Raw genomic sequence first — 24,320 nt, 5'->3', positions numbered from 1 at the left:
CTTTTTTTTTAACTAACTACTACTAGTGACTTTATGCGACGTGTTAACTTCTTTATATAAAATAATTCATATTGCTTGTTTTTTGATTTTTTCCATTAAAAACATAAATTACTTTTTTAGGTCGGCAGTTTTTTTTTGTTTTTGTTGCTGTTTAGGTCTTGTTGAAATATGATTGATAAACAATACCCAAGGAAGAGCTGGCAAATAATGTGAAATAACTCCACCATGCGGCAAAGCCGAGAATACCCTTGTAGACTTCTGTGGTGAAGACCTGTGAAAAAAAACGATTTGAATATTGTGTAAATATCTGTCAGGATCTTGGAAATATATTTCAAAATAGTTTTTTTAGGATTATTCAGACTTTACGAATGATTTTAATGCATGGCTGAAGAAATCTTTCAATACTCACATTTTTCAAACTCATCAATGAGGTGTGCAGATTTTGTGCTGATGTCATGATATTAAATTCATTGCTGGCAGATTCGGTTTCCGTCAAAAGGCTGGTGCCCAGACCACTACCTTCCAAAAAGTCTTGACTACTAATAACTGATGTTACAGTTGCTGCTGGTGGTTCCAATTCTGCAGAACATTCATGCTGTAGCACCGCCGTTTCACTAAACAAACCCGTCCAACTAAAACCTCCCAAACTTTTGTACATCAGTGTTAGATATAAACATAAAATAATGGGGGCGGCAAATTGTAGTGTCACCACACACAAATAATAGAATATGGAAGAAATCTGAAAAAACAAATTTGGAAAAATTAGATATTAAAATCAAATATTTAAAATAATCTGTAATACCTTCTTTTGATATTCAACATTTGTAATACGACCAGCTTCCTTTCTTAAATCCATAATTTTATCATAGGCCAAATTTAAATAGGATTGCAGATAAATTGGCATTAAGGCAATTCTTAAAACAACGGCAAGGACAACCAAGATAAGACGTAAGGTTTCAAAAACATGAGGCTTCATTCTGTGAATAGAAATTTTAAATATATTAGAAAATTGAAAATAGAATAGAAAATTGAAAATAATTAAAAAAAAGTATAGAAAAAAAAATTTAAATTTGAAAAATATGATTTAGAATAATGATTTTATTTTATTTTTTTTTTTTTTGTATACTCACAATGGCGCATCCATACCCTGGAACACACGCACCGTCAAATAATCGCGACTAACCGGCCGTATCCACAATATCACCAAAATGAATGGCAATACAAAGCTAATATTCAGCAAGATTTTCTTAACTTTACTCTCTTCACAATACTTCAGGGAATCCCAATGCATTTTAGCCATACGTAGACCGGGGAAAGTGAACAGCGAACCCAAAATGGCACAACAGGCGGCCATCACCAATTTGACAATGAGCTTGGACGCTGGACCACTGAAAGAAATAAGAAGAGAAAAATATTAAATTAGGATACAAAGAGAAGATTCCAATTTATATAATTTCATATATTTAATACTGAGTAATCGGATTAGCACAGAAAGTGGTCATTTGCGTTATATAGTCCTCCACGGAAGTTAGTAGAGACACAGAAAATCGGATTTCTCGAGTTATTGCGGTTTTGTCATAAAATTTAAAAACACACAAATCATATGAATAATTTCTGAGGAGGCAGATTTGGAAATTATGCCAGGGTAAGAAGTAGCAGCTGTTAATCTCTAATTCATCAAGAGCTATTGACCAATTAGAGTTCCATGGTAGTTGCGTTGGGTATTATATGGTCGGATCCGTGGGCTATATTGCCCACGCTCACTGATTTAGGAATAATTTTTCGGGCTTCGATTTTTATTAATTTATGTATACCCTTCACCACACTGTGGCACAGGGTATTATGTCTTTGTGCATATGTTTGTAACGGGAAAAAGGAATCGAAATAGATCCAGGGTTCATTTTGAGAATATGCATAGAATCACTTTCTGAGTCGATTTATGCATGTCCGTCCAGGTATTTTTGTGAACATTTATGATTCGATTTGGATGAAATTTGGCAAAGTTCACTTATTTGGTCAAAGGACGAACCCTATTGAAATTGGAGAAAATCGGTTCAGATTTTTATATAGCTCCCATATATAGTTTCGGTCGATTTTATGTAAATGATGCACCAAACTCCCAATATTTGTCCAATTGGTGACAATATTTTGCACAGCGCACTGAATCAGGTCCATACTTATGTGTGCAAAGTTTTGTTGGAATCGGGTCAGATTTAGATATAGCTCCCATATATAGTTTCGTCCGATTTTTTGTAAATGATACAACAAACTCCCAATATTTCTCGATTGAGACAAAATTTTGAACAGAATACTGAATTAGGTTCAGATTGAAGTCTGCGAAGTTTTGTTAAAATCGGTTCATCTTTAGATATAGCCTCTATATATAGTTTCGTCAGATTTTTTGTGAATGATAAATCAAACTAGCAATATTTGTCCGATTGAGCAAATTTTTGCATAGCGAATGCCATTGAGGAAAAAATGATGTGTGATAAAGTTTGTTGAAATCGGTTCAGATTTTGATATTGGTCTTATATATGTTTTCGTTCGATGTTATGGTGCCCATGTTTGTTCGATTTACACAAAATTTTGAAAATGGTATTAAATTTAGAGTGATAACAAAAAACGGTGTATTCATCGGTTGCTCAATTAGGTCCATGTGTTTATATATAGCTCACGACCATAATTTTACTCGATTTCATACAAATGGTACACCAAAGAATCCAAGTCTCCCCGTTTGACATGCAATTTTTCATTGGCATCAGAATGGTATGTGTATGGGGTTTTTTCAATTGGTTCAAATATCTATCTAGATAGCACACTTAATTTCGCCCGATTCCATCTCAATGGTCCTCCAAAGATTCTATGTCTGTTCTATCTACAGGATATTGTAGATATTAATATCTCTTGTATGTACTCAAATGGTGAAGGGTATCACATAGTCGACCCGGTCCGACTTTTGAGCTTTCCTTACTGGCTTTTAAATAAATTTTGAATGCGTTTTTTTATATAATTGTTTATCATTAAACTTTTTATAAAATTATCTTGATGTTGATTTTTGTAAATATACTTTTTGTGCTCGGATTACTTTTAAAAGATCAGTTTATGTTTATTTTTTAATAGCCCAACAGAGCCCCAGGCGCAATTTTTTACACAAGCATTAATAAAAAGTAGGAGCGATACCAGACTTCTTCGTTTTACACCCGCGATAGCGTAATATTCCCGTTGTGAACATAGCCAATTTTTTCTTATTGAATTGGAATTTCAATGAACTAAAAAAAACATTTCAAAAATTATAGCGCTATAACATGGCATTTTGAGTTTTTTTCAGATAACTTCTATGTAAATATAGGTCCTGGTTTTACCATGGCTCGGTATAAAATTCCATTGAAGCTAAACCGTTTTCTTTAAATGAATTTCTCTTGCGGTAATGGGTTTAAAATGTATTAATTTTGCACGAAGAATAATATTTTTTTATCAAAAAATAATTAAAAAAAAAACTTACCTTGATTGTATACCCTGATCATTTAAAAATTTCGAAGCACTGCTATTAAAACTGGCATAAGCATCCTCCAGGCCAGTTTCCAAGATACTTTCATCAATGATGAGAACAATCATGGCTATTAGAAGGTAAACCAAGCAGGCCACAATCACCATAGAGCGTTCACCAATAGAGTCTTCACTCTGGAAATACAGCACCGTCAGAGAAGATAACAATTTACTAAAAAGAAAAACAAAATCGACAACAAAGTATTAGAACAGTAACGTCAAATTATAACAATAACGTCACACATTGATAACAAAATAAATCACGTATATAATAAACATATCTCAATAACTCAATATCAAGGTATGTATAATGATAATAATAAAATACGTATATCTGATTTGTGTTATTACTTACACAGCAAAGAAAACCACCAACAAACACCAGACCATACTAAGATTAACCTCATTCTTCAAAGGAATAAAATAGTGATAAACCTAGAATGCACAAATAACAATCGGTATTTTTTTTAAATCAATTAGCATGGAAGTGAGGAAAGGCTGTTTGTTAAGTTGTGAACTTACCTCTGATATAATATAAACAATTGCAGCATAGATACTAAAATCCAATAGCCATTGATATTCCGTATAATACCGCAAGTGCACCACATCTCTGGCCGTTACCGGTGATGTTTCCAAATCAATTTCTATGCTACGCGGTATATGAAATTGTCCCTCCTTGGGATTGTGATGGGTTGTACCATTTTGATAGTGCTTACCCTTGCCGCCTTTTTGCGGCTTTTCCTTGGGCACACCGGCTTTGGTTCTCAGCTCATCATCGGTGGGATGTAAATAACGATAGAGACCGGTTGAACACAATATCCATTTGGCAAACGACAGGTGTGCATTGAATTTTTGTATTATACTGACCACAACTAGGGTTATAACCAGTTGAGCTCCTAATATTGCCTACAAAAAAATTAATAAAAATTATTCAATTATTTCATTTTTTCAAAAAATTCTTTCCCCATGGCCGTTAAAGGCTAACGTAACCAAATTTGGGTCAAAGCAATTCTATTTTTGGTTAATATTCATATTTAAGAGGCACACACATTTTTATTTATATGTATGTACACTTGTCTACTCTCCAAAACATATGCAGCAGGCAGTTTTTTAAGGAAAATTTGCTGTTCGGGGTCTTACCATGCTAATTGACGGTGGTGGTGGTTTCTCTTCACTTTCGTATTGTTTTATTAAATGCTTTGTTGTTGTATGTGCTAATGTCGGCTGTCCACAAATCGAGTCTTCTTTAATACATGACTTTTGGTTTAATTGCTGAAGAAATCTTTAATTAAAAACGGAAATAGTTTTAAACTAAATGAAAATGATGAGCTGCAAGAACAGTTTTGCTTCTGTTCTACCTCCCCAACTCAATGACAGCCAAATCAGCTGTACTTGCTAGTGCTACAAAAATAGAATTGACATGAGGAGTGATGTCAACTATAACAACCTGAAAAAACGCATAATTCACAGGGCGCCACATAAAATCGCTTAAATTCAAAGCAGAGTTGTAAATTAATTATGAGGGGTGGAAATACAATTAGGAATATATTCAAAAATGTTTGAAAGAATTCTTTGATTTATTCAATATTTGTCATTATTATTTTTCAATAAATTGAAGGGATTTTAAACATTTTATTTTTAAGTTGTGAAACGTACATAAAATGTGATTCTTGATCATATCTCGAATTTGGAAAGGAAAAATTGATAATTTATAAATTTTAATATATTATTGCAGATTCTTGAACATACATTTTGTAACAGAAATTCATCACTACCTTAGATAAGGTTTGGGTTTTTGGTGACTTCGTGCCCACCCGTGTTAACGGTTTGCTGTAATTTATAAATTTTAATATATTATTGCAGATTCTTGAACATACACTTTGTAACAGAAATTCATCACTACCTTAGATAAGGTTTGGGTGTTTGGTGACTTCGTGCCCACCCGTGTTAACGGTTTGCTGTCAGGAGCCATGTTGATATCTGGGCGTTTCAATGATTTTCTTCTGGATAAGCTGTCGAGTCCTTACAAAAAACTTTTTGCGGAGCCGACTTTTGATGTGATTTTTAGACTGATGTTAGTGTGGCTGCCTTGGCACCCTCAGTCTCGAAATCTACAAGATCGATCGCAATCAACCTCCACAAACGATGACGACTAAAGCCAATGTACGGGACCACTCTTCTTTTTCTGCAAACCCCATTACTCTTGACTATGTCAATGCAAGCATGGAAAGGCGGACCTTTTCCTCGACCTTAATGTGAAAACGGGGTTTTCTGCCTTAGTCAGTAGAGGTTCCGGAACCATCTCTGACATTATGCATTGTCCATTGTACTCATCATACCTCCCTGAAAAAAAGGAATGGGAAAAGGCGAAAAGGGTGTGGGTTGTAAAAGTTTCTAAATTGGAAAATTTTTGGTTAATTTAGCCATGTCGGGATGTTGAATAAACTCTACTTAGCGATGGACATCTATAGAGTATATGTTAAATTGTGACCTGTTATCATCCCTATAGTGATTTTGATCTCTTTCTATGAGGCAGCAGCGAAGTAGTTTTACGACGTGAGAACTCAGGCCAAATTGTTTTTGAAATCCTGCATCCATCCCAATATCTTGCTCTCCATCGATCCTATGTTTAGCGCCAAAACATTTAATAGATTACCCAACGTTTCAAACTCGTCTTCTCAATTTTCTCAAAGGTTGGCGGTATGGAAAACCTCGGGTACCATATCTGTTATACGGTCTCTTCTGGTTCAGTCCTCTAATAATATATGTGGAAATGGCGTACAATGCTGTGCATTTTACGAATACATGTTCTTGTTAGGCTATTGGAAAACTATTTTCGAAGTTTGGTTCCTGAAAATCCTCTCTCAGAAACTAGGCCAATCTGCTTCCCCATGGTTCAGGAAAATACGGCGTTCAGAATGTGGTCTGTCACGGAGACGATGAAAGGAAAGTAATCTGAGCCGAGTGAAATGACGGGCTGCCAGTTGACGTCATTTAACAGACCCGATGCCACAATGGTGATGTCTGGCGAACTATGGCAATCTCCGTCCTCCTAGGACGGATTTCCACAACTAATGGTGGGTATTGGATCTAGGGGAATTCAATGCCCAGACCTCTAAAAGAGGTCTAATATCCGGTATATACCGCGGTGTTCGGCTATTAATCGGCGGTATATTAACATTTAATATCTCTACCTCGGTAGTTTCACACTTGACCAAACAAACGCAGCGGAAAAGTCTACAATCGTCAGGGCTGCATTCTGGCAGGAAGGATCTTCATCTTTCAAAGGTACAAAAGAGAGCCTCTAGATCAACTGGCCTATCGAGCAGGATTGAGTTGTATACACACGGATGCAGTGGAGGATGTGATTCGAGAATATCGTGTGATTTCAATTCTCGGTGACTACGATAGCAGCAGCTTCCACTACAAACCAGAGTAGTCTTGGTCCAATTGAGATCTGGATGGTGTAGACGCCTCAATTCATATTGGGCACGGATTGACGGTGCGGTTAATAATATTTCCCCGACATATGGTAATGGTCCACATGATATGCTACACCTTTTCAGCTGCCCAGCCAAACCCACTCATCTAATCCCATCTTCACTTTGGACACAACCGATACAAGTCGCAGCCTTTTTGAACTTGAAGTTACAAGACAACAAGAAATCTCGAATTTCCACTGCCCGCCATGGAGATTGCGTCAAGGTTTTGGGATTTCCGCTATTCAGATCGATGATTAAAAGTACGTTTAGATTTACGATCTGAAATGTGAATTCCATAGCGTATAAGCCAACTCACGCTGGGTTGAGCGGTAGGCAAAGTGGCGATTAATTCAAAAAAATAACTTTAACTTTAATAACTGTTTTTGGTGCCGAATGAGAGAAGATAAAATTCTACATCACTAATTGCCAAAATAAAAGTTCTTAGTTGTTTACTTTATTTGTAGTGTGTCTTCAAAGTTCAGTAATTATTATTATTTTTGCGCGCATTGGTTAAAAGTGAAAATTTGCATATTTCCAGTAATAATTTTTTAATAAAGACTCCTAAAAGTGAAAGTTTTGTTATGGAGCCGTCTACTTCAGGTGTTTGAGCATATGAAAAATATTTGTTTGTTTAGATAAATGTTTTTGAAATATAAAAAAAAAATAATAAGGAAAATGCTCCAAAATTGAGGTATTTTTGATGTTTGTATTGGATTTCAACTGAATTATCAGTGAAACTTAGTAAAACTGCTTATATTTTCTTAAAATATGAAGTTTAAGCTTATAAATTCCAGAAAAACTTTTTGCCGCTTTGGTGCATTTTTGGATTATTAAAGAATTTGTAAAATAACCCAGCTAAATGAAGAATCTCAGGAAGCCATAAATAAGGACTTCAAAACACTTTGGGAACACTTTTCCTGTAAACTCAGTCGGGGAAAATACAATAGAAGACGTCTTTAATAGATTTCTTTAAGTTCAGATCCATTTATTTCGCGCAAGAGGACGAGTTGTAAAAAGAAAATACAGCAAATGCCTCAGACTGCTTTGGACTTACTTATCCTTACCCAAAAGAAAAATGATAATGGTGACGAAGGCGATGAAGATTATTTTAACGAATTGTATGATGATTAAGAAGTAAATGATTCTTATTAAGTAAATTAATTTTATAATTGTTATGAAGTAAATGAAGAACCGTACAAATATATTTTTTAGTTATTTTTTCCTGTAATGGTTGTTTGTTTTATTTTTATACTAAGGTTTTTGTTTATGAATATAGATCAATAAGATGTAATATTTTCTAATATAACTTTTTTTTAAATATGTGGAATTATGAAATTTGAAGAAAAATCGGATTTTAATTTAAAATTTTGGGTATATAAATACAGATTAAATATTTATTAATTTTTATTTTTTAAGAACAATTCCTTTTTCCCAAAAGCACATTAAGTATGCTCCAATTTTTAATTGCATTTCCTAATTTATCATTTTTCTTTGATTAGTTATAGCGAAAATTGTGATATAAGACCACTTTTTCCAAAATACAAAAAAGGCCATAAAATATTGAAACCATTTTTTTATTTTATTTTTTTTTTGTTTTTCTAATTATGCTTTCTTATGTATTTATGAATATCTATCAATAAAAAATAACAATATTTTAAAATTACGGCTTTCCTGAATTAATCGCCATTTTGCCTACCGCTCAACCCACTGTGCAACTGATGTATGAAAAGGATTTACATGACGTTTACGGCATGAAATTTACATTATAATTGGAGTACGCTTTAATAAACATTGGGATTGCTGGATAATTTTTCCAATAAGAATTCTTTAAAAAAATAAGAATTATTTCTGCTTACCTCGTACATTTTTTGTAGAACTTTATCTTCTCACATATGTCATCAATAATAGAAACCGACCAAAACGACCAATTAATAAGGTCATCCATTGAGACCTGCTGGATATCAGCTGCTTCTCAAGTATTCTGTAAAAATCAATTATTGTGAATTAACCTTCATTATCAAAACGTACAGAAAGTCAAAATTTTTGAATTAGACTTGAAAAAAACAGCTGACTTTCGCTTGACCTTATTAATATATCTTGGTATATGTCAAATAAAATCCACTGGATGTATAAAAAGGATTTACATGATTTATAGGTAAGACTACTTTAACTTTGTACTGATTTCGTTAACCCATTGGTTTAAATTGTCAATTCATTTGAGTATATGGAAAATAAGTCCTCATAAAGTAGGTTAACACGGTAAAAAGTTCTAATGTAAATGCCGTTATATAGAGATCCTGTATTTTATAGTCTAAATACGCATATTAAGCATTGGAAGATTTTTTCCAATAAGAATTATATAATAAGAATTTCACACACATATATCCCTCTTTTCCGTACCGCTGACGTTTTTTAGTTCGTACGTTTAATTTGTTATTTACGAAACACATGGTGTACAGGCCACTTAACATTGTTTCTCCCCACATTTGCAGACATTTGCCCGCACTGCTGTCAGTTTATTAGGAAATTTGTCACGTTGCTTGTTTGACGGAAAGTTTATTTTCAGCTCCGGCATTTCAATACAAGGTAGAATTTTTGCAAACTAATAAAATTTGAAATACTGAATAAAAAATAACACAACAAACAAATATAAATAATACACAAAAAATTGTTTTAAAGGTAATAACAACAAAGAGCGACATAAACAACAATGGTGGCAAATAAAAGTGCCAGTGTTTCACCTGAACGGTTGACTCGAGAAGATGTGTGTCGGGTACCAGAGACCATTTCATTTCCTGGCGAGGAGGAGAACATTCTAAATGAATGGAAGGCCAACAAGACATTTGAGAAGTGTATGCAACTGTCGAAAGGAAAACCCAAGTAAGTGGTGGCGCTGATGGTAATTTCAAAATATTGAAAATATTGCATCATTTACGCAGTATAGGCTGCAATGTCTTTCGATTTGAATTTTTGCACAGTGCGTATGTGTGTGCAGCCATTGTATATAGGCGTTTAGACGTGTATGTGACTCCACAAGTATGATAATGGTATTCTTGTTTTTTCTTCCTCTTCTTTAGATATACTTTCTATGATGGCCCTCCATTTGCCACGGGTCTCCCCCATTATGGTCATATTTTGGCCGGTACCATTAAAGACATTGTCACCCGCTATGCCTATCAACAGGGTTACCACGTGGATCGCCGTTTTGGCTGGGATTGCCACGGTTTGCCGGTGGAATTTGAAATTGACAAAACCCTGAACATCAAAGGCCCTGAGGATGTGGCCAAAATGGGTATTGCCGCGTACAATGCTGAATGCCGGAAAATTGTAATGCGTTACGCCAATGAATGGGAGAGTATTGTAACACGTATGGGTCGTTGGATTGATTTTAAAAATGATTATAAGACCCTATATCCATGGTATATGGAATCCATATGGTGGGTGTTTAAACAGCTCTATGACAAGGGTTTGGTCTATCAGGGTGTTAAAGTAATGCCTTATTCAACCGCGTGTACAACTGCGCTGTCAAATTTTGAATCCGGTCAAAATTATAAAGAAGTTGTTGATCCCTGTGTTGTGGTTGCCCTGGAGGCTATTGGTAATGAAAATACCTATTTCTTGGTATGGACGACCACACCCTGGACACTGCCATCGAATTTTGCGTGCTGTGTCAATCCAAATATGATTTATGTTAAGGTAAGTGGAGAGAGAATTTTTTATTTTTGTTATTGCAGTTAAAAAAAATTTAATTGAGAGGTGGGGAACCTTTGCTCGTGTTAGTTTATTTCTATATGCAGAATTCATGAATGTTTCATCAGAATGCAAAATGCTAATTGTCTGTAATATTAGCATAAACTAGCTAGGTGGTGGGTCACACGGACACATGTTCCATAAAATTAGTTTGTTTTTAGATAGAGGATGGGTTGGGATGGAAAAAATAATTTTCTAATTTATTCCCCTTTTCTAAAAATTAACTATTGGTTTCCCCTTGATCAAAATATAAATGTATAGCTGCACAGAAAGTTTTGCTAACAGTTCCGTATGTTGGGCGCTGACATTTACATTTAGAGGTTATAAAATGTTTACCAAGTATACCCCTAATTACAACGATATAATTTTTTCTTGCGGAAATCCATGCTACCTGTGATATGACTTGCCATTCGAAATAACCTTGGCTAAGATATTTTTGAATTTCTTCTTTTTCTTAAGGGCCTTGAACTCAATTTGTGTACATTCAATTCACTGAGAATGAAATCTTGAAGGCTCTTAATGGCTTCCAAGCATTTGGTATATCGCCCGAACTTCGAAGGTTTCTTACCCCTGAAAAAAAAACAGTCGTAAAGTTGAAGAAAAATCGGATAGGATCTTCTATATATTGAAAATGGATGGCAATTCGTGTATTGATTCTATTTTGTTTTTTTTTTTCCAGGTAACCGATGTCAAAACAGGTCGTTTCTATATCTTAGCTGAATGCCGCTTGAGTTATGTTTATAAAAACGAATCGGAATATCAAATTGTTGAAAAGTTTGCTGGTAAAACTTTGGGTGGTGCCCACTATAAACCACTCTTCCCCTATTTCGCAAAGCGTGGTGAAGAAGTTCGGGCATTCCGTGTTCTGGTTGATGATTATGTTACCGAAGATTCTGGTACTGGTATTGTACATAATGCTCCCTATTTTGGTGAAGACGATTACCGTGTTTGCTTGGCTGCCGGACTCATTACAAAGTCGAGTGCTGTCATTTGCCCCTTGGATGATTCAGGACGTTTCACTGAAGAAGTTACCGATTTCAAGGGTCTCTATGTGAAGGAAGCTGATAAGCAAATTATTGCATTTTTGAAAAATAGCGGCAATTTGGTATCAACAGGCCAAGTGAAACACAGTTATCCATTCTGTTGGCGTTCGGATACCCCATTGATTTATAAGGCTGTGCCATCTTGGTTTGTACGTGTGGAACATATGTCGAAGAATCTTTTGGCTGCCAGTTCTCAAACCTATTGGGTACCAGATTTCATTAAGGAGAAACGTTTTGGTAATTGGTTGAAGGAGGCACGTGATTGGGCCATTAGCCGTAATCGTTATTGGGGTACCCCCATCCCCATTTGGAGAAATAACGAAGAAATGATCTGTGTGGGTAGTATCAAGGAACTGGAACAATTGTCGGGACAACGCATTACCGATTTGCATCGTGAATCTGTGGATGCCATTGAAATACCTTCCGCCATTCCCGGTAATCCACCATTGCGTCGTATCACCCCGGTATTTGATTGTTGGTTTGAATCCGGCAGTATGCCCTTCGCCCAACAACATTTCCCCTTTGAAAATGAAAAAGATTTTATGTCGAATTTCCCGGCCGATTTCATTGCCGAGGGTATTGATCAGACCCGTGGTTGGTTCTACACTTTGTTGGTCATTTCGACGGCTTTGTTTAATAAGGCACCGTTTAAGAATTTAATTGCGAATGGTTTGGTTTTGGCTGCAGATGGCCAGAAGATGTCGAAGAGGAAGAAGAACTACCCCGATCCATTGGAGGTGGTGACCAAATATGGTGCGGATGCTCTACGTTTGTATCTCATCAATTCACCTGTGGTGCGGGCCGAAAGTTTACGTTTCAAGGAGGAGGGTGTACGCGACATTATCAAGGATGTATTTTTGCCATGGTATAATGCCTATCGGTTCCTGTTGCAAAATATCGCCCGGTTCGAAAAGGAGGATTTGCAAAATAAGGGTCTCTACACCTATGATAAGGAACGTCATTTGAAAAATATCGATAAGGCTTCGGTTATTGATATTTGGATATTGTCGTTCAAGGAATCGCTGTTGGAATTCTTTGCCACCGAAATGAAGGGTTATCGTTTGTATACTGTGGTGCCCAGGTTGACCAAGTTTATTGATCAATTGACCAATTGGTAAGCTAAATTTTTTTAATACGAAGAAATGATTTCCTTACCCTCCCTTTCTTTTTCAGGTACGTCCGTTTGAATCGCCGCCGCATCAAGGGTGAAATGGGCAAAGATGAATGCATCCAATCGCTGGATACTTTATATGACGTCCTCTTCACAATGAGCAAAATGATGGCACCATTTACCCCCTACCTGGCCGAGTACATCTTCAAACGTTTGGTGCTGTTCCAACCCAAGGGTGCCACTGAAAACATCGATTCTGTACATTTCCAAATGATGCCCACCTCTAATCGCAAATTCATTCGTTCCGATATTGAAAAATCAGTTGGCCTTATGCAAGCCGTTGTCGAGTTGGGTCGTGTTATGCGTGATCGCCGCACACTACCGGTCAAATATCCCGTCTCCGAAATCATTGTCATTCACAAAGATCCCAAATGCTTGGAAGCCATTAAGAGCCTTCAAGATTTCATTCTCAGTGAATTGAATGTACGCAAATTGACTCTGAGCTCGGATAAGGAGAAATATGGTGTCACCTTGCGTGCCGAACCCGATCACAAGACATTGGGTCAACGTTTGAAGGGCAATTTCAAATCGGTTATGGCTGCTATCAAAGCCCTGAAGGATGAAGAAATTCAAAAATATCTTAGCCAAGGTTATTTCGAAATCGAAAAGCAGCGCGTGGAATTGGATGAGGTACGTGTTATCTATTGTATCTCCGGGCAGGTGGGTGCCAATTTCGAGGCCCACAGTGATAATGAAGTATTAGTCCTGCTGGATGTTACACCCAATGAGGAGCTCTTGGAAGAAGGTCTGGCCCGTGAAGTAATCAATCGTGTGCAAAAGCTCAAGAAGAAGGCCCAATTGATACCCACTGATCCCGTCTTGATTTACTACGAATTAAATGCCCCCGCAGCCAAGAAGGCCGAGGCGGAACAAATCCAAAAGGTCATGAATAAATACAATGGCATGATTAAGACCACCATTAAGTCCGAATTTGTCAAATACAATGCAGATGAGGCGGGTAAAAAACGTCTCATCATCTCCGAATCTGTTGATCTCAAGGGTATTGATCTAAAGCTCACCATTTGCTCAACCGAAGAGGTCCAACTACCCCAATTGAAATGGCTTAACTTAGTACTGGCCGCAGACATGCAACCACGTTTTGGTAGATCCAATAAGGCATCACTGCTACTTGAAGATTCAGTGAGCAAAAAATTCATTACCTTCGAACAGCTGAGGCAGGAGATTGATGTGCTCTTTGGCACATACGGTATTAACTTTAATATCTATTTGGTGGATAAACAAAAAGCCATTGAGGTGACAAGTGTGGATGCCTCTCTGCATGGTAAACTTTTGATAATTGCCAAGTGCCCGGAGGAGGCAGTGAAATTGCCACAAGATGCCACGGCCACAATGCCCTATTGTAAATTTGTAAATAAATCAGGAACCACGGTATTCACTGAAAATCCTTTAGGTTTCACATTGGCTGCCTAAGGTGGAAACACCCAGGAGAAAATGAAGAAGAAGACTAACAGTAGTTGTGTTTGCCCACCCCGCCCCATACATATATATTTGACATTTTAGTGAGAGTGGCTTGTGTTATTTATTTATCCCCCCGTCATCTAAACAACATCCTTTCCTTAAAATTCCTTACTTAATTTTGAAAAGTTATAAAAAACAGAACAAATGCCGAAAATGAATTACAAAAACAAATCTTAAAGATTTTTTTTAAAAAAGTTAATTTTTATAATAAATAAAAATTGAAATAAACAAATTCTTTAATTGGCTTTTTTGTTAATAATTGGTTTTCGATTGGCTTGTGGTAAATAGGTACATATATGCCTTTAAATTGTATACGGGGATTACAATTTTTTCTCCTTAAATTGTTTTTTGTAATAATTGGATTTTAATTGGCTTGTGGTACATTAGGTAATAAGTAATTATACGGTGATTAAAAATGGGGCGAATAAGAATGAGGTGTTCTTACCCCCATCCTTTGGGCATAGTTCAATATCGTTCCTTCTTTATCTTTAATGGCTCAGTAGGACTACATAATGGTTCTAAATCTTAAAAAGGTACTGAGATTTGAAATATAGGTACATCAAAGGTTTACTAAATATTAATATATGATTTTTTGTCGTCATACCAAAGTTTTTTTTATTATTTCGGAAAGCTACGTTACAAAGTGTCTTGACTTTAATATAGTTGTTTTTATTTTTAATTTAATTTTCTATATTATTAATGGTATAATTTATTTGGTTTATAAATTTAAGTATTTACTTTTTAATCTTAATTTATTATTATTTATGTAGGTGCATGGTGAAGGGTCAATTATGGTAAATGTATTTTTTACATAATAAACATTTTGTTAATAAAAATTTTTAAAAGTTTATTTAGATTTTTAATTGACTCTTAGAGCCATACCAATGTGGGAACCTTCTCTTTTTTCTCTTCTCTTCTTTATTAACTCCCCTCCCTTCTGGCTCACGTCTTACTAAAAGTTAGAATGTTCAGAATCATGTATCCATGCGCAGCTAAGCTACAGATTTAACTTTCTCCATTGCTGATGATTTAGGTTTCCTGCTCATAGGTCGACTCCAGCATCTCTTAGGAATTTTACCATATAGTTCAAACGTTCTAAGCCTAGTTAATTCGTAAAATCTTCAAGTGTATAGAAATCACATAGTTCCTGAAAGCATCTCCTATTATTTTTAATTTTACGACATCCAAAGATTATATGTGCAACCGTTTCGGCTTCTCCGTTTCCTCACATAAGTTATCTGGTACCACATTCATTTTAGCTAAGGCGCTCTTGCGGAAACCGTGACCACTTAGGATTCTATTGATTTGTTTTTTGTGAAAAAGGGTTCAAATTTCAATTTTTAAACCAGTGTGTTCTTGTCAGTGCGGGAAAGATTTTATAAAAATGAGAGTTACCATTGCTTGCTACTTTCACATAATCATTATCCCATTCATCCCAAAGAACCTTAGCCATCTGATTGATGGCATCCGGCATTGGCCATTGTATTTCTAGAAGTGTTCCTTCATTGATTGCGTTTTTGGCTGCCCTGTCTACAATTTCAATCAGGTAATTCCTGTGTTTTTGATTATTCATGGCCTGAATGCCACTCAAGCTAACAGAGATTATTGCAAAGTCTTTGATTCCATTGTTTTCAGCGTATTCCGCGTATATGGAAATGCTTTAAGAAATTCGTACTTATGTGTATAAAAAGTGCAAAATGGTACTAAATTTGGTACTATTTGCATTTAGTTGAGTGTATAGAGATGGAATCTGGAAAATCGGAATTAGGACTGCTATTGGAGTACAGAATTGAGGTATCTTTAAAAAATCGTACTTATGTGTACGAAAAGTACCAAATGCTACTAAATTTGGTGCAAGTTGGATTTAGGTGAACAGATAAAGCTGGAGTCTTCAAATTGGGCATTAAAAAGACTGTTGGAGTGTAGTTTGGAAAATTCGTAATTATGTGCACTAAATGGTACTAAGTTTAGTACAATTTTGAATTAAGTGAAAGGATAAAGATGGAAAACTTATATTTGAAATAAAATTACTGTTAGATTACAGTATTCACACCGTGTTGGAAATTCAAACTCATAAGTTCGAAAGTCCTAAATATGGTACAATTTGGGTCTATGTGACCGGATAAGGCTGGGATCTTGAAATTTATGATTAAAATTACTGTTGGAGTGTGGAATTGAGGAAGTTTTAGAAACTCGTACTTACGTCTACAAAAAATAATAAATGGTACTAAATTTGGTACAATTTGGATGTTGGTGAACGGATAGAACTGGAATCCTTAAATTTTTACTTAAGGTTATTATTGGAGGGACTTTGGTGAACGGTAAAATTCGGATCCTAAAAGTTGCATTTTAGGGTACTGTGGGAGTGTAGGATTGCTATAGGTTTAGAATATGGGTACGAAAAGTACAGAATGGTACCAAATCTGGTACAATTTGGTTTTTAATGAACACAGTGCTGGAACTCTTAAATTTTGACTTAAGATTACTATTTGAAAGCAGGTTTGGAATATTAATATAGGTTTTAATATGAGTACGAAAATTACAGAATGTTATCAAAACTGATACAACTTGGTTGGAAATTCGTACTTATGAGTACGAAAAGTACTAAATTTGGTACAATTTGAAATTTGATGAAATTAAGATTACTGTTAGAGTGTAGGATTGATGTAGCTTTAGAAATTCTTACTTATGAGTATAAAAAGTACTTAATGGTACTAAATTTTGAACAATTTGGATTTGGTTGAATCTTGAGATTTGAAATTAAGATTACTGTTGAAGTGTAGTCTTGAGCTATATAACTAACTTTGGAAACTCAAATTTAGGTGAACGAATAGTAAATAGAATAGAAAATGCATACAATTTGGATTAGGGTAACGGATTGAGGAAACCTTAAATTTGGAATGTGGGTCACAGAGGGAGAGTTAGAAAGAAGTACCAAAGGGTTTTTGGTATTAACTAGTACTAAATTTAGTGGTGGTATGGAGGTATTCTTGAAAATGTGTACTTATGTGTTCGAAAAGTGCTAAATTGAACTAAATGTGAAACCTGTGTGTATTTTCTAAAACATATAATTGGAATTCTGATCTATTTTTAATCTGTGTTATGGAGAAAGGGATTTCGGAAAGTAGTGCTTATGTGTATGAAAAGTACTAAATGATAATAAACTCGATATTAGATGTAGGAATAGCGGTAGAATTCAGAAATTTAGTACAATCACGATTTCCATATTAAATACTTTTTTATCTATTCCCTTTCCGCATACGAAGTAGCGGGCACTTTGCTAGTATGTTATATATCAGCTAATGGTACATGAACATTCTTACTAACTAAATTTTTCTTTGTAAGGAAGGACACAATTATAAAGTATAATACGCCCACGGGCTTTAAAATAAAATTTTACAAAATGGCGATTCGTTTAGCCTTCGCTTAACTAACACGTGTTTATCAAATTAGACGAAATTATACGCATACGGATAACCTATCAAGTCACAAAATATCATAAAAAAGTGCTATGCCGAATTGAGGACCGATAAAGCTCAATTTCAAACTAACATTTTTGCATCACAATATCGATATCCTCCGAAGTTAGAATGATATCAACAGATGGCTACATCGTCTTAGAATACCATACTTTGTAGGGTAGAAACTGACAATTTCGAGTACAAAATATCCCCAATACTATGGTGGAATACGGCTAAAACGTAAAATGGCTTTCCGAAAAAGTGGACCTATATTTATACTCTTTAGTGGAGAGTTTTAGTACACAATAAGAACCGAATGTTTCAAATTACAGCGAATACGTTTAGAAAACGCACTCAAACACCCAAAATTACCGAAAATTGGGGGATATTGTTCTAGGATCCCCAAAATGCCGAAAATTGGGGGTACCCTTACATGGGGGATATGCCTAAACGTAGGTCGATGTAGCACACCTTCTAACTTGACCTGCCTGCAGACAAAAAACTCTTTGCAAAATTTTGGCGATCTATCTTAATTCGTTAGAGACTAGAGTGATTACAACAGAAGGGCATGCTTAAATCGTCATAAATTTTTACGCTGATCAAATATATATATATTTCCGATCCTATAAACTATATACAGTATTTTTCGGTTAATTGAACCTACGGTTAATTGGTTTCCACGCTTAATTGAACCTCATGATTGGTCAAAAATATTTCATTTCATAGTAAGCGGGTTCGGATAATTGGTTCCTCGGTTAATTGAACAAAAATTTGTGCAAATTTTGATGTGCAATTAACCGAAAAATACTGTATATATATACTTTATAGGATCGGAAATGAACGGAAAAACAAACTTAATATACCCTCCATACTATGATGGAGGGTATAAAAAAGCTGCCGGCTGTGGTTCCTTTCGGTAATATTTAAGAACTCCACGTCTATGGCTTTATTAGGAAGTATTATTTAAAAATCCACGACTATTGCTCCATTATTTTTCGATGTAATCTCTGCCTTTATTTCAACTACCATAATAATACCCCAAAATAATTCCCTGAGATATGGCAACATGTCACAATCATATGTTGTCACACATACACACACTCCCATATTTACTTACTTCAATTACATTTCCTGTTTTCCCCACTTTATCTGCAACTGGTCAATGTTCTAAAAGCCTAAAAACGGATTTTTTGACATTTTCTGATTAATTGTTTATTTGTTTTGGCAGTAGAGAGAGAGAGTCTAACGGTGTCGTTACATTGTTTGTTTATGTTAACACCATTGTTGTTGTTGTTTATTAAGGGTTGACAAGAAGAAGAAGCAGCAGCAGTAGTTGCGGCGGCACATGAGGTAGTAGCAGCCAAAAAAACTTGATGAGTTTATTAAACTTTCACGGAAAACTGCCCCTCGTGGACGACAAGGCAGACAACAATAGCCGGAGAATACGAATACCTCCTTGTTTTCCACTCAAAACAATGGAAAAGCGCATGCGAAAAACTTGATGGAGAAAATAAGGATAAAATGAAATAAAAAGAAAAAATAACAAAAACAACAACAAGAAGAGACTAAATTAAATCTCTGTGTGTGTCTGCCAGCTTTTTTGGTTGGTTCGACGGTAACTTCGCTACGAAGTTTGATGAAAAATTTTGTTACACATCATAACGAGAAGTACGGATTAAAGAACAACACGCATTGATTTGTCGGTCGGGTCGCTGTGGCTATATAGAAGAAGAAAGATAGAAAAAAATGGAAAATTTTTGAGAAAATATAATCAAGAAATAGTGAAACTAGTTTAGAGAAAATTTATTTTAGTTGTAGATAAATGGAAATATTTTTATAAAAAAATCGGTAAATGAGAGAGTTATAAAAAATTAAAATATAAAAATTTAAAAAGGGGCGAGTTAGTGTCTAGTGAAAAAAAGCCTTTCCCATAATACCCTAAAAGAAGAAGAAGAAAAAGAATCAGCATAAAGAAAAGTTTTTTCTTTTGACAAAAAAAAGAAGTTTCCTGAAATTTCCAAATGTGAAAAATAGAATTTCGTTTTTCTAATCAAATTTAGTGAAAAATTAAAATCCATTCATAAAAGAAATAAAAAAGGAAACGTGAAAAAATCTATTATAAATTTTCGAGACACACACATACATAAATACTGCATATATTTCAAATGGAGGAAAATGGAAAAATGGCTGGCTGACTGGTTGGTTGACTGCGTAGTATCAAAAAAAATTATCGCAACAAAGGAAGTCTCGAAGATGCAGAGAACACTGGGAGCAGAGCAGAAAGGGCCCAACAATGCCACTTTTTAGAGCAAGAGGTTAATACAAACAAAGAAAGAAAGGAAGGAAGCAGAAGTTCGTTGCCATAATATAAGTAACGGTAAACAACAAAGTGGTAGAACCGAAACGAACCGAACAAAAAACCCAGCACAAAAAATATTCAAAATAACCTTACACTTTAACAACAACGAAACAAAAAACAACAACAAAATCTAGCAAATACACAAAGCTAACTGTCACAGGAGTGTTTTCCGAATAGAGAGAGAGAGAAAGAAAAAGAGAGAGGGAGAGAACCCATTTCGCGATATATCCTCAAGAGTCGAGTCATAATCGTAACGGTAATAAAGCGGTGTTATTGAGTAAAATACTCAAAAAGGGGATTTATGCTCTCGCAGTCAAATTCTCTCACACACTCTTTTATATTCTCTCTTTTACTCTATCTCACTCTCTTGTGCTCAAATCAAATATTTACACGTTGTTGATATTTTTTAGCATACGAATAATAAAACGAAAACAACCAATTACGAATAAGAATATCAAAACAAAACGGATAATTGATCGGCTAAGCAAAGAGGAGAAACAAACCCCCAAAAACAACAACAAAAATCCACGAAGCACCAAATAGGCCCCCTATGCATAAGGATCTATGCACACACCCTGTGTTGTTGCTGGCAAATAAAAAATAATAATCCAACAGTTGGTCCAACCTACATATAGCTCTAGTAAACCTGGCACCGGTATTGCCTTCTTCAAATAGCCTAGCAGCAGGTGGTGGTGGTTGTGGTACAGCCACTTCGGCTGCTGCTGCTGCCGTTCGTCTGGAGAGTGCTTTAAATGTCAACAACATTAACGCATTTAACGCTAGTTTGGCTGTTAACAGTGGCGCCCAATTGTTGTCGGCCGTCCACTACGATTCTTCAGCCTCCACCCTAACCAAATTATCCACCTCCCCGCATTTAATGTCACCCACTCATCATAGCTCGGCAAGTTTGACAGGCACTGCTGGTGGTGGTGCTTCGACAGTGGTCGGCAACATGGTTTACGGGAATTCCACCACAATGAATAACATGGCCTCAGTGGGTGGCGCCTCAGTCATCTGTAGCAGTGATAGTGGTATTTCATCGATAATCTCCTCGACACCCTCTCTAACGCAGCTCTCCCCACCACCGGCCGTTGTTTCAAATGCCGTTTCCTTGGCCATTTTGGCCTCCAGTGTCATAACCACATCAAGCGGCAGTGGCAGCACCGGCGTTGCCACCTCGATCACCAACAACAATGGCAGCAGCAATAGCTGTACTCCTGGTAGCGGTAGTGGCAGTGGTGGGCGCTGTAGCCCCATTATTGGTGGCATTACAGCAAACCTCACCAATGGCCTGGCTTCATCCTCCTGCATTTATGGCTCCGCGCCACCATCCTCTACGGCCGCCTCTTCCTCCGGCAGCCCTCTTCTTTTCACGGAACGCACCTCGCCAGCTCTAAGCATGCTGAGCAGCAGTAAAACCAAAACTCTTAGCCCCTTGCAGAATTCTTCCATTAGCTCCATGTCACCATATGGCTCCGTTACGGGCGTAACTTCCTCCTCCTCCTCTGCGGTAATACCCACTTCCAGTCAAACGCAAAGCTGTACCGGCTCGAACTATTTGAACACCATCAAAATGCTGGGACCCGCTGCCTCAATCGATTTGGGCTCCTCGCCACTGACACATCGGAATTATCCTACCATTAAAGGTTTTACGTTTCGTAGAAGCTTTGATGATAAAATAATTGCCGTATCGACGTCTGCGGCCGTTGGGCCCGTCAGTAGTCAGTCACAAACGTCGCTGGGTGGTGCGGCTGTGTCAGCCTCCCCCTATTTACCCTCCCATTTCCCGGCAACGGCCTCACACCATCATCACTATCATCATCATTTGCAACAGCAATCGCCGCAGATACCCCATTTCGCCCATTACCATCCCCAACATCCTTCGCACTTGCATCACCACTCGGCACTGCACCATCCTCCCTCCTCCGGCCATTTGGCCGCTGTACATCATTCGCATCATCACCATCCGAATCACAATCATCCCGTGGCGCCGCCAACGTCACATCATCAGCAGCTGGGAGGTGTAAGTGGTGGCGGCGGCGTCAGCAGCGGTGGCAGCAGCAGTAGTGGCGGCGGTGGTGGTGGTCCATTCCATCACAGCCAATTCATGTCATCTGCCGTTAAACATTCCGTCGCCTCTGCCAACGTTGCCGCCTCATTTTTGCCTCCGCCCCTGTATGCACCGCTGACATCGTCACAGTCGACCACCAAATTATCGCATCGCGACGATTTCTTGCAACAAATTGGCTATTTGCCAACCACACGGATTTATAGCACTCCATCCAGTCTGGTGGATGAGGATAAGGCACAGCAGGATTTTTTGTCGTTATCCTTGTCGCCGCCATTAAATCGACGTCGTGATATGCCAGCATTGCGTGGACCATATGTTAGTTTGTAAGTATATGTGCAATTGCAATTTCTTCTTCTTACTCTTCTTCTTTTTCGTGATATATTTTCTTCATCTTTTTATGGTTATTATTGTTGGTGCTGTTGTTTTTTTATTTCCATTTTTACTTTCATTATATTAGACATTCTTTATCATTTCCGTTTCCTTATTGTTGAACGGATGCCAAAATGAATATTTGTTTGTTGTTTTTTTTTGCTACAACAAGAAGAACTACTGAAAATCCTCTTCAATCCGGAATGCACTCCCTACAGCTTCAACGTACCAAGGCTGTTATATGTGTAGGAGGATAGAAGGAGGCAATTTTAGAATCAGCATAATCCTGTTGATGACAAGAGTATGCTGACGAGGCACAGTGGTTCAGAATCATTCGTTTATATCAATTTTGTTCTATTTCGGAGTTGGAAATGCCCTTTAACGTGATCCCAGTGGGAAAGAGGACATTTGGTGTGGAAGCTCTAATTTCACCATTCTATGCGACACTGATATACGTGGTATAAGAGAGAGTGGGAGAGAAGGGGAAAAGTATCGCTTTAACTATTGACAGGTGCCATCGATTTGGGCTGATCAGGTTCGTTTGGAGTTTTATTCTTCTTATGTGTACTCAACTTGCCACCTATTCCGCAAGCCTCTGTGGTCAGTCGGCTGCCTTTGGTTCTAAAGCCTTCTTATTACCGACCACACAATCATACCTGGCGGCCTAGATTTCCTGCTCTGAGGAAAGTCCTTTTCAGATTGCTCAATTAGACGGTAGAGGACTGACCTTATTTGTCCAATTTCTCTTTGATATTGACATTGTAAGGACAGCATTTTTTGATCTCAGCATCTCTCTCAATCCAATATCAGCCTGGAGCATCCTTTATTCTGATATTTGTATGACACACCTCACTCGGCTAGCTAGCTTTTATGATAATTTGCCTAGCCAATGAGCGCCAAATAAGCATGGTTTGCTTCAATAGTTATCACCAGCGTTTCTCCTCGACCGTCTCCAATTCGGATGAAAGTTTGTGCACGTGTTTTTCTAGGTTTTAGTAAAATGACTTCCACAATCTATCAAAGTAACATTGGCATATTCTGCTGCCTGTATTATTACGCCATGTAACGTTTTCTTCGCACTATACCCTCTCTAAATTTAAATTGACTTAATTCAGAGAAGTCAATTTAAATTTAATATTTGAGACATGGGCTATCTCGTTCATTTAGTTTCATAGTTCAATGTGCAATGGATATACACGAATATCCATTGATTGATTTGAATATCCAATTCACAATATATAGGTACTCCATTAAGCGCAACCATGAGAAATACACAAAATTTGACAGATGGTCGAATAAAAAACAGATGTTTTTGTTTTGCATGATGGTATTATCTAGATGAACGTTTGGATAAAAAGGAACTAGCACCGATAGTTCCTTTTGCGGAAAATTTACTTTGAACTAGTTTGATTACCCAAATCAAAATCTATTAAGGTCACCAACATGGCCTATAAATAAGGTCACCCAGGGAGACCAGATGATAATCGATACCTCTCAAGTTTGCTGTCAAAATGCATTATTGTGAATTGACTTCCATTATGAAAACGTAAACAAAGTCGAAATTTTTGACATTAGACTTGAGAAAAAAC

General features: G+C 36.7%; 3 protein-coding genes across 3 annotated transcripts; 2 read left to right on the top strand and 1 right to left on the bottom strand.

Annotated features, from left to right (window-relative positions):
* Window positions 1–151: 151 nt before the first annotated feature.
* On the bottom strand, window positions 152–4,699 carry LOC133333179 (transmembrane protein 161B-like). The gene is made up of 8 exons (XM_061541509.1): window positions 4,687–4,699; window positions 4,069–4,452; window positions 3,902–3,981; window positions 3,503–3,718; window positions 1,131–1,388; window positions 803–977; window positions 410–739; window positions 152–271 (listed from the first exon to the last, which is right to left on the bottom strand). The coding sequence occupies exons 1-8, from the start codon at window positions 4,687–4,689 to the stop codon at window positions 152–154; spliced, it is 1,566 nt and encodes a 521-aa protein (XP_061397493.1). The 5' UTR covers window positions 4,690–4,699.
* Window positions 4,700–9,736: 5,037 nt separating this feature from the next.
* On the top strand, window positions 9,737–14,423 carry LOC133333177 (isoleucine--tRNA ligase, cytoplasmic-like). Its single transcript, XM_061541507.1, has 4 exons — window positions 9,737–9,908; window positions 10,106–10,724; window positions 11,458–12,935; window positions 12,995–14,423. The coding sequence occupies exons 1-4, from the start codon at window positions 9,739–9,741 to the stop codon at window positions 14,421–14,423; spliced, it is 3,696 nt and encodes a 1,231-aa protein (XP_061397491.1). The 5' UTR covers window positions 9,737–9,738.
* A 6,745-nt stretch (window positions 14,424–21,168) lies between these two features.
* LOC133333182 (uncharacterized) lies at window positions 21,169–22,689 on the top strand. Its single transcript, XM_061541511.1, has one exon. It carries the CDS (start codon window positions 21,169–21,171, stop codon window positions 22,687–22,689), a length of 1,521 nt encoding a protein of 506 aa, XP_061397495.1.
* The last annotated feature ends 1,631 nt before the right edge of the window (window positions 22,690–24,320 follow it).

This window comes from Musca vetustissima, unplaced genomic scaffold (genome assembly GCF_032173495.1).
Source record: "Musca vetustissima isolate MV318-11 ecotype Yass unplaced genomic scaffold, APGP_CSIRO_Mvet_v1 utg3079, whole genome shotgun sequence".
Classification (NCBI taxonomy): domain Eukaryota; kingdom Metazoa; phylum Arthropoda; class Insecta; order Diptera; family Muscidae; genus Musca; species Musca vetustissima.
Note: the sequence above shows the minus strand (reverse complement) of the source record. Positions and strands in the feature narration are given on the sequence as shown.

What these genes read in the sequence shown, in the direction of transcription:
- LOC133333179 (XM_061541509.1), bottom strand. An exon ending in TTGTTTATATTATATCAGAG is followed by an intron (nt 3,982 to 4,068) that starts GTAAGTTCACAA and finishes TGTGCATTCTAG; the next exon opens with GTTTATCACTATTTTATTCC. An exon ending in ATGTTGAATATCAAAAGAAG is followed by an intron (nt 740 to 802) that starts GTATTACAGATT and finishes TTGTTTTTTCAG; the next exon opens with ATTTCTTCCATATTCTATTA.
- LOC133333177 (XM_061541507.1), top strand. Translation starts at nt 9,739, where the DNA reads ATGGTGGCAAATAAAAGTGCCAGTGTTTCACCTGAACGGTTGACTCGA. An exon ending in CTGTCGAAAGGAAAACCCAA is followed by an intron (nt 9,909 to 10,105) that starts GTAAGTGGTGGC and finishes CCTCTTCTTTAG; the next exon opens with ATATACTTTCTATGATGGCC. An exon ending in CAAATATGATTTATGTTAAG is followed by an intron (nt 10,725 to 11,457) that starts GTAAGTGGAGAG and finishes TTTTTTTTCCAG; the next exon opens with GTAACCGATGTCAAAACAGG.
- LOC133333182 (XM_061541511.1), top strand. Translation starts at nt 21,169, where the DNA reads ATGTCACCCACTCATCATAGCTCGGCAAGTTTGACAGGCACTGCTGGT.